At 58.2% G+C, this 15,068-nt stretch overlaps 1 protein-coding gene across 1 annotated transcript in view; it reads right to left on the bottom strand.

Moving 5' to 3' along the window:
• SPTBN5 (spectrin beta, non-erythrocytic 5) overlaps positions 1 to 15,068 on the bottom strand; it is a 40,372-nt gene that overhangs the window by 3,257 nt on the left and 22,047 nt on the right. The window contains exons 37-60 of the mRNA XM_078333170.1: positions 13,890 to 14,005; positions 13,685 to 13,799; positions 12,743 to 12,856; positions 12,483 to 12,604; positions 12,074 to 12,236; positions 11,671 to 11,859; positions 11,356 to 11,433; positions 10,528 to 10,700; positions 7,718 to 7,808; positions 7,408 to 7,554; positions 6,079 to 6,216; positions 5,744 to 6,000; positions 5,310 to 5,496; positions 4,845 to 5,057; positions 4,029 to 4,225; positions 3,699 to 3,903; positions 3,248 to 3,442; positions 2,447 to 2,602; positions 1,948 to 2,165; positions 1,607 to 1,796; positions 1,201 to 1,377; positions 1,014 to 1,118; positions 567 to 701; positions 162 to 233 (exon numbers count right to left, since the gene is read on the bottom strand). Coding sequence (XP_078189296.1) covers positions 162 to 233; positions 567 to 701; positions 1,014 to 1,118; positions 1,201 to 1,377; positions 1,607 to 1,796; positions 1,948 to 2,165; positions 2,447 to 2,602; positions 3,248 to 3,442; positions 3,699 to 3,903; positions 4,029 to 4,225; positions 4,845 to 5,057; positions 5,310 to 5,496; positions 5,744 to 6,000; positions 6,079 to 6,216; positions 7,408 to 7,554; positions 7,718 to 7,808; positions 10,528 to 10,700; positions 11,356 to 11,433; positions 11,671 to 11,859; positions 12,074 to 12,236; positions 12,483 to 12,604; positions 12,743 to 12,856; positions 13,685 to 13,799; positions 13,890 to 14,005 — 3,753 coding nt within the window. The remainder of the gene's footprint in view (positions 1 to 161; positions 234 to 566; positions 702 to 1,013; positions 1,119 to 1,200; positions 1,378 to 1,606; positions 1,797 to 1,947; positions 2,166 to 2,446; positions 2,603 to 3,247; positions 3,443 to 3,698; positions 3,904 to 4,028; positions 4,226 to 4,844; positions 5,058 to 5,309; positions 5,497 to 5,743; positions 6,001 to 6,078; positions 6,217 to 7,407; positions 7,555 to 7,717; positions 7,809 to 10,527; positions 10,701 to 11,355; positions 11,434 to 11,670; positions 11,860 to 12,073; positions 12,237 to 12,482; positions 12,605 to 12,742; positions 12,857 to 13,684; positions 13,800 to 13,889; positions 14,006 to 15,068) is intronic.

The following is a 15,068-nucleotide window of genomic DNA, read 5'->3' as shown; positions in this document are numbered from 1 at the left end:
GGGGAAGGGCCCCAAGGAGCCAAACTGCCCTGAGAACATGGTTGGGGGCAGCATCTGCCCAGGTCCACAGTGTGAGAGCACCAGGCCCAGATGGCTCCTCCCAGTCCCTCCGTGTTCTGCAAGCGGGATGCTGCCTAAAGAAGGAATCTCTCGACACTTACCTGCTTCCCGCCAGGCAGCAACTGCTGCTTGAACTCCAAAGACCCCTCCATGGTGGGAGTACCCTCTGCATTCTGAAAAAGATGGGGGCCCTGAAATGTCAGGACTGGCACCCTCAGGAAGGCAGGCAAAACACCCACTGCCCCCTGCCCTCTCTATTCTTCCCATCCAAGTACTAGCCAGGCCCAACCCTTAGCTTCTGAAATGAGACCAGATTGGGTGCTGATCTCGTTCAGGGTGGTTGGGCTGAAGACAGCCCTCTTTATTCCTAATGACCTTCAGCTCCTGTGCCCTTGACTCCCAGCACTGGCTCCAGGGTATAGGCCCTCACCCCGATGGCCCCAGCCCCACTTTAAGCTCCAAGGAGACTATGGTGGGGGAGCCTGCAGCCCCACAGGGACACCTACCTGTGGACCCTCTGTCTCAGCCAGCTGTGCTCCTGGCCCCTGGTGTCCAGAGATCCTCCACTGAAAGGATGTCAGTAAGCTGCCAGCTCTCCTGGGTTTCAGCTCCTGCAGTGGCAGCAGCAGCTCCTGTTCCATCTTGGGGAACGGGGCAAGGTGAGCCAGGTCAGAGAGATGGGCCATGCCTCGGGCTCATGTCCATCTCTCCCTCCCCATCCCTCCGACTCAGAGGCCTGCCTCTCCCTCGAGTTAGCTCTTTCAGCCTCGACTCTGGAGGCTCCCTTCGCACCCAGTCTACCGTGATGCCACTCCCACCACTGCAGCTGGCCTGGAAAAGGATTGGGCGAGGCAGGTCCAGGTGAGGACTCAGGGGCCTGGGAGCCCCTGACTCACAGATTGAGAGGGACCATTCCCCCCCCAGTCCTCAGCTCCTGGCCGGGCACTCCTCACCTCTGTCTTCCTCTGCATTTGGGCAAACTTCTCTTCTTGGGCTGCCAGCAGCTTTTCTAAGTCCTGGTGTCTGTGCAGCAGCAGCTCCACATCTGACACTGAGTGCTGGGAGAAGCACGTTCGGGTGAGGCCCAGCTCTGGGGGTCCTGAGCCTGGTGGCCAGCTAAGGGGCAGGACCCCCACTCACCCCATAGTCGGGCTCCAGCAGGAGGCCTTCCCGGGAGGCCAGCCAGGCCTCAGCCTGCTCCAGCTCCTGCCTAAGCTTCTGTAGGCCCCAGCTCTTGGCACAGCATTGCTGGCGCAGGGCCCAGGCCTCCTGTAGCTCCTGCAGCCGACCTTCCAGCTCCTGTAGACACTCTGTCACCTGGCGGGGAAAGGCTGCTGTGGGTGAGAGCTTGGGGAGAGCTCCTGCTTTGGGATGGGCTGGAGAGCCAAGGATTAGTGGAAGTGCAGAGGGAAGGCCGTGAGACCTACTCCTGCCCATGCCCAGCCCTCCTGTCCTGCTGCTTTCCACACCTGTGAGGGGCCCTAAGGCCTTGGGCAATCAGGCTGCATGCCCGGCCCAACCCCAGGCCCACCCTCTGTGTTCACACCTCCAGGGACATGAAGTGGCTGTCATCTACCAGCTGCTGTCCTTCCTGCCACAGGTCCTGGGCTTGAAGGCAGCACTCCTTGATTTCTTGCCCCAGCTCCTCATGCTGCTCAAGGAGCTGTTCAGCCCCCGCCACATCCTCAGCCAGCTCCTCGGAGGATGCCAGCTCCTGCCTCTCCTGTGCCCGTGCTCTGTGGGGCAGGGAAGGGAGCTGTTGTCAGGGCTGGCTGAGGAGAAAGGGCAGGGCAAAAGCAAAGGAGGGAGGGTCCAGCTCTCCGAAGAACCAGGATACCCCCACCTCGCAGGGCAGAGGTGAGCCAGCAGCCAAGGAAGGACACCTACAGCAGTTCCCGGCAGCGCCCGAGGAAGACATGGCCCTCTGCAGCCTGTGCCAGCCACCGGCCTCTCTCCTGGGCCTTCAGCTGCAGGGTGGCCCAGGCCTCCTGCACCTTGGCCAGCCGCTCGGCCAGGCCCCCCTGAGCCGCAGGATGCAGCTGGCCCAGTCGGCCGGCTTCCATGTGCACCCGTGCCACCTCCTTCTCCATAGCTGCCAGCTCTCTCTGCAACCAGAGCACAAGATCAGGCGTCAGTCTCCCCACTGAGCCAATGACGCTCCCCATTCAGGAGCACCCAGGCCTGAAGAGCCACCTCCACTCTGCTACACAACCTGGGCCAAGTCCCAGGGCCCCTTGGGGAAGGGATCTCGGTGTCTGGAGAGGAGGCCGACACGGCTGCGGTGAGAGGGCCCTCACCTAACACCTGGGGAGGCTGAGATAGGTGCCCTGAGCCACTGGCTTCGGGCAGGGGTCAGACAGGCAGGCTGCAGGGCACGAGCCCTCACCTCCAGACGCCTCTGCTGCTGCTGCAGGGTCTGCACAGATGACTGGCTGTGACCTCCATCCTCCCCCTTCATCAGGGCTGTCTTCTCCCTCATCCTTCCTTGCAGCTCGGCCACTGCCTGCTCAAAGGTGTAGACCTCATGGGCTGCAGCCAAGTTCTGGTAGAGGAGAAAGGACCTGCTCAGGGCTGTGCTCTGCTCCCAAGACTCCTTTCTCCCTGGAGACAGGGCCTCCTGGGTCACCTCCTTTTCAACAAGAAGGACCGTGGGGCTTGTTTTGCCCCCAGGTACAGAAACCATCCGCCACACTGCGGCCTTGGGGAATGTGATGATGTGGGCTGAGTGGCAGGCCGGGGTCGGGAGGGCCAGAGAAGAGAGGGCCTCAAGTGCCTTTCAGGGAAAGGCAGACATGAAGTGTTGGGTCCACATGAGGGAGCAGGCCGGTTCTCAGGGGTCCGGCTGGCCCTGGCAGTACCACCCGCAGCACCTCACAGGGCTGGGAGACAGGGTCAGCTCAGGAGGTGGCCCCGGCCCACGTCCTGTAGAGACGGAACGTCCTGGGCTGCAGGGTCTGTCGGGCTCAGGAGGCTGGGCTGCTGAGTCCTGGAAGAAAGCTGAGCTGGGGAGGGAGAGGGAGCATCCACTGGGGCCAACGTGTGTGGCTGACCAGAGGACACCAGCAGGGTGTGTCTTGTTGGAACTAAAGCCTGTGGTAGGGAGGGCTCAGAGGGACTCAGATGCCGGCCAGACATGCTTTTCTGAAGACTCAGACCCCTTGGTTCGGCCCCGCCTGTGGTCGCCTACCTCTGTGCGGGCTTGTATTGCCTTGTCCAGCCTCTCCCAAGCGGCCTCAATACGGCTCCTCTGGGCTTGGATGTGGGGATAACTCCTGGGTGCGCCCCGCTCCAGGGTGCCTGCCAACTTCCTCAGGGCCTGCACCTTGGCCTGGCCCAAGCTCTGAACTTCCTTTCTGAAAGCATCAAATTGCTCTTCCAGCACCTGCAAAGGTGGGAGGCCCGGCAGGGTCACCTGAGATGGTATCATGAGCTCGCAAAGCTCATGAAGAGTTCGGCAGACTCTCATGGCTCTGAAATCCCTCAGCTCCGGTTCTGGAACCGTCGGGATCCTCCCTGGGACACCCTCTCCAAGCTCCTTTCTGCTCGCTCCCCAGCAACCCCTCCACCCTGACTCAGACCTTCCTCAGCCTCCACCCACTCCCCGAAAGGAGACTGGGAGTGACTCAGGAGTCACTCACCGTGACGCCTTCCAGGTCCTGCCCGTAGTCCCGGGACTCGGCAGTGGCTGCCTTGGTGGTCAGCCAGGCATGGAGGAGCAGGGTCTCTCGCTCCAGCTGGTGGAGCTGCAGCTGCTCCTGCAGGCCGTGCCCCCTGCCCTCCGCCCTCCGCAGCAGCTCTGCATGGGCCTCCCGCACCGCCTGTAGCTGGGCTAGCACCCTGGGGCTGTAGGAAGAGAGCGCAGCCTGGACTGGAGCCCTTTCTCTCTAGCCTCCCAGAGGGGCCGCCTCCTGCTGCCTCTGTAGGGGGCTTCTCTCTGCTCCTTCCCTGGTAGCGTGGCTCCTGCCCACCTTTCTGGGTTCTTCCTGCTCTCCAGGTGTGCCGCTGTCTGCTGCAACCTCTCGATGTGTGGGCTGAACGCTTCCAGGTCTCTCCTAGTGGCCTCTAGTCGCCGCAGTAGGGCCTGGGTGGCCTCAGCACTGTGGCCCACGTCCTCACTGTCCAGGACATGGCCCCGCTCGGCCAGCCAGGATCCTGCCTCCAGGAGCTGGGGTGACAGAGCGGAGATCTGTTTTCCCTGGGCTCCCTCCAGGGCTCAGGATTTACAGCTGGATTCTCAACCTGGCTGCACATGGCAATCACCTGGGAGCTTTAGCTTTCACTGGGCCTGGGCCCCACCCCTCAACTGTCACATCTGGTCTGGAATGCAGCCAGAGCCAGTGTTTGGTAAAGGGTCCAGGTGATTGTTTTTTTCCATGCAAAATAGACACTTTATTCCTGATTCATAGGCATAGATTTTGTTTTTGTCAGTAAAATAAAACCAAGTTTTAGCAAATATTCCTTGCAGTGTTTCTGCCTTTGAATTATTAGCCGATTTACTTCAGTTTTTCTTCCTTCACAGTTACATTCACCATTCTGAAGTCATTGAGGTGTAATGGTCCAGGGAAGTCCCAGGTGGTTCCCATGTAAAGCCCTGGTTGAGAACCACTGGTCTAGACAGAAGAAAAACAAAAGCCAGCCCAGCCAGCAGCTGGGGGAAGGAAGCCCTTGGGGGCAGGAGAGCGCTGAGCAGAGGAGACGAGGATGCCCAGGCCCGGAGCCCCCAGAGTTACCTTCTGACCACACTCGCCCTGTAGTTCCCTGCCCAGGCCCATCACTCCCCTCACCTCAGTCAGAAACTGCTGGGCCTCCTGAGCCTCCTGCAGCAGAAGCCGCCTCCGTACCGCTTCTGCCTGCAGGCGGCCCACAGCCTTCTCCAGCTGCTGCACGCGGGCGGCCACCTCATGGGCAGCAAAGTGCCCAGCCTGTACCAGCTTATGCCCGGTGCCCAGCACCACCCGGGTCAGAGCCTCATGGCTGCTCATCTCTCTCTCCAGGTTCTGTGGGGTAGGAGGGAGAGGATGGGGATGCTGCTGATGCTTGGCAGACTCCCACAGTTGTGCTCGAGGCTTCGTGGGACCCCACTAACTTGCTCTCACAGGAGTTCCCTGTCTCTATGATCCCCAAAGAATATGGGGTATGCCAAAAGCCCCCACAGCCTAAGAGTTCCTGGCTAGGCCAGAGGGGGTGCCATTTCCTTGGTTGCATCAAGGCGAGGCCCTCCCCTGCCCCCATCCCAGGTGGGCCCACACCTGGTGCTGCTCCTGCAGCTGCCGCACTGCACTCAGACTCTGGCCATAGTCCTGGGAAGTGGCCAGAGGCAGCTTCTCCTGCACCCAGGCCATTTCCTCGTCGGCATCCCTGAAGAACTGCAAGAGGAGGCTCTGGGCTTCCAGGGCTGTCCTGCGCTCCTGTAGGGGCTCCCGCAGGCTCTTGACCCTGCAGAGGTGGAGAGTGGAGGGTGGAGGGTGGAGGAAGGGTGGTGAGGGGGTGGAAGGTAGAGGGCGGGACCCAGGGAGGCAGGGACCACAGGTGTCAGTATTAGGGCAACCTGGTGACACAGATCACCCAGCTGTGCCCATCACCATGGGCAAGGGGAAGACGTGACAAGATATCACTTAAGGGGCAGGGGTGGGATCCCTCCAGGAAGGCAGGGAGGAGAAGCTGAGGGCACAGGCCAATCTACCTCTGGAGCAGCTGCCAGGCCTGCTCTTCCACATCCTGGGCAAGCCAGTGGCCTTCCCTCACCAAGGCCTGGGCCTGGCCCAGCAGCGCCTCAGCCTGCCTGGCCTTCTTATCCATGGCTGCCTCCAGCTCCACCTGTGTGCCCAGGAGCTCGCCCACCCCAGGCAAGGCCTGGCCCCCAATGGGGGCTCTCAGCTCAACGTCAATGGGATCCAGCCAGCTTGACAGTTCCTCCATGCTCCGCCGCAGACACTGGGCCTGGGGTAGACAGTGAGGTGGGCAGGATGGGAAAGACCCAGAGCCCGGCCAGCTACCCGGTGACCCACACGAGCTCACCTCACAGGCCTTTTGAAGCTTAGCTGCTTTTTTCTGGAAGTTGGCTTGCAGCTCACCCCAGAGCGCTCCCAGCTCCTGCAGTCGCTGCTGGATGGCCTCCGAGGCTGGGGGGCCCATCTGCAGCAACTTCTGTCCCTCCTGCAGCCACAACATGGAACACACCTTATAGACTCAGGACTGCTGGCACCAGGGTACTGTGGGCTGTGACCACCAGCACCGCAGCTAGAGAGTCCTTGCCAGCCGGCTGCATGTTTGTGGGCGAGTTTCTTTACCTCTCCAAACCTCATTTTCCTCATCCATATTGTAGAGAAAATAATGGTTTTGTTTAAATGAGATAAACCATATAAAATACTTAGCAGGGTAATTTACATAGAGGGAGCCAGCCTGGGGTCAGGACCTGCCCCTGCAGATGGAAAAGACAGTGTTTAAAGAGGTACCATGCCAGGCCTTGGTGAGGCAAGGCCCTCACGCCTGTAATCCCAGCACTCTGGGAGGCCTAGGCAGGTGGATCACCTGAGCTCAGGAGTTTGACACCAGCCTAGGCAACATAGTGAAACCCTATCTCTACCAAAAATACAAAAAAGTAGCGAGACATAGCACGCGGGCCGGTGATCCCAGCTACTGGGGAGGCTGAGCTGGGAAGATCACTTGAGCCTGGGAGGTGGAGGTTGCAGTGAGCTGAGATGGTGTCACTGCACTCTAGCCTGGGTGACAGAGCGAGACCCTGACTCCAAAAAAGTGGCTACGTTTTTGACTCCACCCACAGGACTGTTGGCTATGTCCTGATCACATGATAATGTTATCTTTAAAATTACTGAAAAGGGCTGGGCGCAGTGGCTCACGCTTGTAATCCCAGCACTTTGGGAGGCCGAGGCGGGTGGATCACGAGGTCAAGAGATCAGACCATTCTGGTCAACATGGTGAAACCCCGTCTCCACTAAAAATACAAAAATTAGCTGGGCACGGTGGTGCGTGCCTGTAATCCCAGCTACTCAGTAGGCTGAGGCAGGAGAATTGCCTGAACCCAGGAGGCGGAGGTTGCGGTGAGCCGAGATCGCGCCATTGCACTCCAGCCTGGGTAACCAGAGTGAAACTCTGTCTCAAAAAAAAAAAAAAAAATGACCGAAAAGGTTTATTTTTGGAGACAGTTCCCTGGGGAAGGAACTGCTTCTCACTACTCTTCCACCTACACAACTGCTTAGCCAGGTGCCTGCACACAAAAAGTACTGGATAACACTGGTCACTGTCACTGCAGCTCAGCCCAGCTCTGGGGCACTGTCCTGTGCTCTGCCTGGAGAGCTGCCCCACACCCTCCCCACAGGGCCTCACCCGCTGCAGCTCCTGCTGTTGGTGCATGCTCACGTCCAGCTCGGCCTGGAAATTCTGCTGCTTCCGCATCTGCGCCGGCAGTGTGGCTGGGTCTAGCAAACCCTCCTCCAGGGCCACCAGGTTCTTCTCCCTCAGCCATGCAGCCGCCTGGGCACATGGGGACGACAGGCCTGATGTCCACGGCTCTCCCATCCCCTAACCTCTGGGATGCTCCAGAAAAAGGGTGGCCTTTCCCTGGGGTGACTCCTCCTTCCCACCCCCCCCCCCCACCCAAGTTCTGGGACCACCTCTGTCTCTTGGTGAGGCTAACCTCCTGGGAGTCCTGCAGGAAGGCCTGCAGCTGCTGGAGCTCCTCCAGGCGGTGGCGGCGGGTCCTGGCCTGTCTGAAGAGCGCTTCCTTCCTGTCAGAAAGAGAGGCTTGTGGACCTGGGGCCACCCCCAGGGCCCACTGGGGTACACGGAACACATACGCATGTGTGTGCCCCTCCAGCCTAGGTTTCCTTGGGTATATTTGGAGTCTGGAGTTTCCTTTGGAATAAAGGTACATTGCATTCCCCATCTGTGTCTATCTGTTATGGGCTGGATTCTGTACCCCCAATTTATTTTTTATTTTTTAGACAAAGTCTCTGTTGCCCAGGCTAGAATAAAGTGGTGCCACCTTGGCTCACTGCAATCTCCACCTCCTGGGTTCAAGTGATTCTCTTCTCCTGCCTCAGCATCCCAAATAGCTGGGACTACACATACCTGGCACCAGGCCTGGCTAAATTTTGTACTTTTAGTAGAGGTGAGGTTTCCCCATGTTGGTCAGGCTGGTCTTGAACTCCTCACCTCAAATGATCCACTTACCTCACCCTGTCAAAGTGCTGGGATTACAGGTGTGAGCCACCACGTCTGGCCTGTACCCCCAAGTTCTTATGTTGAGGGTCTAACCCCAGAACCGGTTTTAGAGACAGGGTCTTTGAAAGAGGCAATTAAGAGAAAACAAGGTCCTATGTGTGGGTCCTAATCCCATGTGACCTGATGTGTCCTTATGAGAGGATGCTGCTGGGGCAGACACAGGCACAGAGGGAAGGCAGCTCTGCCAGAACAGGGAGGCCTCCAAGGAAACCCACTGCTGACACCTGGACCGTGGCCCTCCAGCTTCCAGGATTGTGAGAAGCAGTTTATTCCAGGGGTCCCAGCCTCTGAGCCACAGGCCAGCACCAGTCCTCGGCCTGTTAGGAACTGGCCGCACAGAAGTGAGTGGCAGAGCATGAGTGCCTGAGCGCTGTCTCCTGCTGGATCCGCCGGCATCAGATTCTCACGGGAGCTCGAACCCTGCTGTGAACTGCGCACAAGGGATCTAGGCTGCTGGCTCCTTATGAGAATCTAATGCCTGATGATCTGAGGGAGAACAGTTTCATCCTGAAACCACCTCCCATCCCCTGGGAAAAATTATCTTCCACAAAACAGGTCCCTGGTGCCAAAAAGGTTGGGGATTGCTGGTTTATCCACCGTACCCAGTTGGTGATATTTTGGTACAGCTGTCTGAGCAGACTAACACAGTGTCTAAACCACTTTTTTGATTATGCATTGGTATTAGCAATAGTAATCATTGTTTTTGAGATGGAGTCTTGCTCTGTCACCTGGGCTGGAGTGAAATGGCAAGATCTCAGCCTACTGCAACCTCTGCCTCCCAGGTTCAACTGATTCTGCTGCCTCAGCCTCCTGATTAGCTAGGACTACAGGTGTCCACCACCATGCCCAGCTGATTTCTGTATTTTTAGTAGAGACAAGATTTTACCTGGTTGGCCAGGCTGGTCTTGAACTCCTGACCTCAGGTGATCCAACCGCCTTAGCCTCCCAAAGTGCTGGGATTACAGGCGTGAGCCACCATGCACCTGGCAGCAAGAATTTTTAAAGCAGGGCTTCCCAATATATATAATATGTAATTGCTAACATTTATATAATATTTAATAATTTATGTACTATATATGTACCTCTACCAATATCAAGTACATTGCCATATGCACAAAAGTAGAAACTGAGATCTATAAAGTAAATAGAAGCTCTAATATCCCTCCTCCCCACCCCACCCTGAGGATTCTCACATCTGAGGGTCCACACACTCCTCCCCACGCCAGTACGAGTTTAAACTTCACTGCTAAAGGGTGTAGCGGGTAGGGAGAGGCTGGACTGAACAGAAATGTGCTCCTGCAGAAGGTCAGAAGCTGGAAGTTGGGTGGGAGTCAGGTGCTGGGGGTCGGCAGGGGGGCCTGCCAGGAACCACCTACGGTGACTGGGGGAGGGGGTGGTGACAGACCAGCAAAGCAATGATTGCATTCTGTTAATTCAAAGACCTCCACAGGTAGCCAGGTGCAGTCCACCTGCAAGAATGGAGAGAGGGTGCCCCGGCCACAGGAGAGCAGCACAAGGAGCCTTGGCATTTGTAGGTGCTGGCAGCTGTGCTGGGAAGGGCCAAAGCCCACACCAGTCTGGGATCTGGCTTTTGACTGTATCTGCCTTGATCTAAATGTCTGAGGAGCTGGATGAAGCAGCCAAACCCAATGAACTTTTACAGGGGAAAACACAGAGCTGGGGTCTCGTGGGCCATGCGGTCACATGTATTTGTGCCTGAACTTCCATTAGATAACCTGAGACTTCTGCCAGCCTGCCTGTGGGGCCAGCACCATGCCTTCATTCTCATCTCAGCACTTAGGGCGGGGATGCGAGGCTCAGTTGCCGTGAGGAGGAAATTGCCCAAGTCCCACCCCATTAGTGGGCAGCACAGGAACTCAGGACTACAACCCTGGAAGGCCAATGCCTGACCACTGAGCCCTGCTACCTCCTGTTTCACGAGACATTTTCCTCTTGTCCCCTAGCATAAGTCTCTGTGTAAACTCCCTTTATCTCAACTGAACGTAAAAGGAAGTGGGATTTTCCACGTGGCATTTGATGTCCGTTAACAGGAAGACATGCTGCAGGATCAGGAGCTCTGGGGACCCCCGGCATCTGACCTCAGTCCTTGGAAAAGCCTGGCGAGGCTGGACCAAGCAGTGGAAGGTGGGAAGGGAAGACCTGGGATGCCAGATGCCTGCACCAGCCCGCCCACAGCAGCCCTCACCCCAGAGCCAGCACTACCTTAGGAGCATGGCCTGGCACCTGCCCAGGGCACTCTGGGCCTTGGGGTGTCCACCCTGCTGTAGGCTGTGGGCTGCGGCCTCCAGAGCGCTGATCTTTCCCGCCTGTGCCTCCAAGTCCTGCTCCAGCATCTTGTGCTTCCACAGAAGAGGCTCCACGGGGGCGGAGGGGTCCTGGTGGGAGTGAGGGACCCAATACTATCTATGGGGCTGCCCACTCCCATCCCAGGCTACCTTCCTTCCCACCTAGAGCCGTCCTACCAAATGCTCATCCACAGAGCGGCTGCTCAGCCCAAACACATTCCTCACATCACTCAAGGCCGTTTCAAGCCTGAGGACAGTGATTCCCCAGCCAGGGGAGGCTTTTGGGATAGGGATCAAGAGCCAGAATCTCGGGGGCCGGCAGAGCTTTTTCACAAATGGCGACTCATTCCTCTGTGCTCCCCAGAGGACTAGGTTAGTCCCCAGTTATCCACTGATGCCCCCTCCAAGTTACATCTGTCTGCTACAGGGTTGGGGCACTGGTGGGAAAAGTGAACCTTTAGGCATTTGGGAAGGGAGGGGGCAGGGGTGAGGTGGCGGGAACGGGCCAGGCCCACACAAGCACTGTCGAAGCTCTTTGGTGTTCACAGTGGAGCCTGTCCACAGCTGCATGGGAACTGCTCCAGATGATGGGTAAGCAACTGCCCAGTGACGGACGTGGCCCATGGAGGGGAGATGCCCCAGAAGGGATCCCTGGCCTGGGGAGCTCAGGCAGCACCAGCTGGTTTGACTCCTAACGCTCCTCTTGTAAGTCCCCCCTTTCTGCCGATTCCTGCTGGGCACCTACCCACAGAACCTCACTGCCTGGGGCGTCTTCCTTGCTGCAAAGCCAACGTTCCATCTTCTCCACAGAGCTTAGAAACAGCTGGGAATGAAGGAAAAGGCAAGAGACAGTCGGCAGAGGATCTGGCCAGTGCAGGTGGAGTGACCCTTCCAGTGACACAGGTTGGGGAACCAGGTGCCTGGCAGGCAGGGGTGCTGAGTGGTGGGGGAGTCCCAGTACAGTAGCCCCTCCAGCCTTAGCCCTGGCCAGGGCTGTGGGGTCAGGGCAGGCCCTGTCGGGTGGGGGCAAGATGTAGGCTGGGGATGGGACTGTGCCTGCCTGTAGCTCCAGGGCCTGCTGCAGCTGCTGCTGGTGTTCCTGCCAGGCCCTTTCCAGGCTGCTCAGCTCCTGTTCTAAGCCAGCTAGGGCCTGGCGAATGTCAGGGGTAGACGGGTGCCCTGCTGTGAGTAGCCGCTGCCCAGTGCTTCGGGCCAGGCTGATGCTGTCTGTCCAGGAGTCCAGCTCGGCCTGGAACGGGACTGGGCTCAGATCACTGGAGGCTGGAAGCAGCCCAGCAGGCAGGAGGAGAGGTGGGGAAGCAGGTGAGGAGTGGGAGGCTGGAGGATACAGGCCAGGTGGGACACTTAGGAGGCCCAAGAGCAAGTGGGGGTGAGAGGAAGGGGAGGGTGGGGCCGAGCGGAGAGGAGGGCCCCGGAGAGGCCTGGGCCAGCTGCCCGTTCACCTTGTGCTCCTGGTGCTCTTCTAACATTCGCCGGGCTTCCACAGGGCTGCGAGGAGTGGGGCTCACATCCATCTGAGTCCGCAGCCTTTGGGCACCGACTAGCAATTTCTGCAGCATTGCCTGGAGGTTCTGAGCTTGGTGCAAGGCATCCAGCGCCTCTCTCCTGCCCACAGCGCTCATCAGCTAGTCCCCAGGTTTCAAGCCCCTCTCCCTCATGCCCACTGGTGTCTTCTGTCCCTTAATCCCCTCAATCACAGGAGGGCCCACCAGCTGGGAGTTACTGGGGGGACAGTACAGTTATTTGAAAGATGGAGAAGGAACCCTAGGGGAGCACAGGGGCTGAGGGGAAGCACGGGGACTGAAATACCGGGGGACGGGTCAGCGAGGACGAGACCTGCAGGGTTCATACCGCTTCTGGGCCCTGCTCCGGAGCTGCCACCAGCTGCTGGTCATCTCCTGCTGCCTGTGCCTGAGGCCATGGGCTGCCTCAGGGCTTCTCTGGCAGAGGAGGCCCACCTCATGCTCTAGGGACTGTGGGGGAAGGTGGGGTCAGAGACTGGGCCAGAGAAGCCCTGGGGTACCCTGGCATCCCAAAGCCCATCTTCCCTGCTTCTGTCTAGGGTCCCACTGAGGAGGTGGCCTGGGCGCAGCTCCACCCCAGCTGCATACCTCCACCTGGGTCTGGATGGGGTGAATTTCCCGCTCCAGCTCCTCATGTTTCCACAGCAGCCTCTGCATGCTCTCCAGATCCTTCCCACAGTCCAGGGCCTGGATCAACGCATCCTGCGGGAGGGGCACAGTCAATCACCTGCTGGGCCTTTGCTTCAGCTCCTCCTTCCTGGCAAAGGGTCCGGCCAGGGCCGATGGCTTGTGTGTGCATAGCGAGCACACGGCGTGATTTCCCTTCCAGTTGCCTCAGTGGGGCCCAAGCAGGGCCCTGGCTTTGGGGGCCAGAGGTCCCTTCCTTATTTGAGTGGATCATTCAGAGGCGCAACCCTGGGTTTGGAGTCTCCTCTGAGGTAAGAATCTCACATGTGTGCCATCTCCTTGTACAATCTCATTTGACTCTCATCCCTTGAAGGGTGAGAAAGAAAATGGAGCAAGGATGATGGGCAGACAGGCCTGGGCTGTCATCTGAAGCAGGAGCCAGCAGAGTAAACAGCCAGATGTACCCAGCACAGACAGCACCTATTTCACACGAGGGCTTCATAGACCGGGTTCTAACTCTGCCTGATTCCGCCCGGGGATCTGTGGTTGCGAACACAGTCCCACAGCAAACCTCCTGAAGGTTTGGGCTGCCTCAGGAATGGGAGGAAGCAGAGAGGGTGTTTTCTGGCCTCTGGACCTGTGTTGTGTCTGGGGACCAGGTTCCAGGGAGAAAGGACACAGGGAAGCCCCCACTGAGCTTGCAACGGGCACTTCTATGGTCCTGAGTTGATCCGAGGGCCAGCCCATCAGATGGCCCTGGTGCAGCCCTGGTAGGACCTACCTCCGAGTACCCAGCTGAACAGGAGAGGTGGCTGAGGGACAAGATGCGTGGCAGACTCTAGGCAGCACCCCTCCCGACTGCATTTGCTCACAGCTCCCGCCAGGACCCTTTACACCATGTACCTTCTCCCGAATCCTCTCGGTGACATTGTCCAGCTCTCGTGACAGTGTGTGTATCTCCAGGGCCCCTTCGAGCTGCTGCTGGTACCGGAGCAGGTTGCCATGGAAACTTGCCCACCTGGCCGAGGGGTAGTGTTGTCACATGGAGCCTGAGGGGGCCTCTCCACCCCTCTCCCAGCCCCTCGGCTCTCCCCGGCCTGGGACTGGCCTGTTGTTGAGCTGGCTTCGCCGCTGGCAGATGATCTTGACTTCCTCAGGGTCCCGGCTCTTGAGCTGGAGTGACAAGTCACTGATGCTCCTGATGTGGGCATCACCCACTGTGTCCTGCAGGGGAAGTGCGGGTGAGAACACTGGCATCCCCCACACAGAGCCCCTTCTTCCCACCTCAGCGGGCACCGGGAGCATGTCTGTGCCCCAGAGCATGAGAAGCGTATTTGGGCGGTGGGAGGAACTGTCTCCTGCCTCCTCTACAGTGGCAGGTACCTGAGGTCACCCCATCCAGGTGAATTGAGTAAGATCAGCCTAGAGCCTGGAGCCCCAGAGGCATCTCTAAGCCCAGGAAATGGAATCCCTAGGTCAGGGACCACGTAGGCGGGGAGAGTGGACACATGCTAACAAAACTTTTTTTTTTCTTTGAGATGGAGTCTCACTCTGTGACCCAGGCTGGAGTGTAGTGGTGCAATCTCAGCTCACTTCAACCACCACCTCCCTGATTCTCCTGCCTCAGCCTCATGAACAGCTGGCACTACAGGTACCCACCAACAAGCCTAATTTTTTTATTTTTAGTAGAGACGGGGTTTCACCTTGTTGGCTAGGCTAGTCTTGAATTCCTGACCTCAAGTGATCTGCCCACCTAGGCCTCTCAAAGTGCTGGGATTACAGGTGTGAGCCACTGTGACTGCCCACAGACACTTTTAAAATGGAAATTCAGCTTCTTGGATTAAGAGAGCAAAGGAAGGCTGTGGAATGGAACCTGAGCTTTGGCTTCCTGGGGTTTGGGTGTCCCTGCCCCAGGACTCGCCTGAGCAGAGGCTGGTGCTGCTTGGACACTGGGCAGGGCTTCAAGGCGCATAGGGAGGGGGTCTGCCGGGGGTCCACCACCGGGTGTGACTGCCGGCCTTCTGCCTATGGCATCTGTGGAGCTTGTTTAAATGTCCACAGCACTTTCCTATGAAGGGCCTCATGTGAAATAGACAGGGAAGGACATTCCTTTCCTTTTATAGATGCCAGAGCAGAGCTCAGAGGCTAATGTGGCTCCTTCGTGGCAGAGCTAGGATTTAAGCCCCGCTCCTTTAAAGACTAACTCTTTTCCTACTCTGGCATCCAGTACAGCATCTATGAAATCCTACCATCAGCACGGGATGTCCTACATTTGAGCACTGCTGCC

The sequence above is a fragment of the Callithrix jacchus genome, chromosome 8 (genome assembly GCF_049354715.1).
Source record: "Callithrix jacchus isolate 240 chromosome 8, calJac240_pri, whole genome shotgun sequence".
Lineage (NCBI taxonomy): Eukaryota > Metazoa > Chordata > Mammalia > Primates > Cebidae > Callithrix > Callithrix jacchus.
This window is presented reverse-complemented; position numbering and strand designations above follow the sequence as displayed.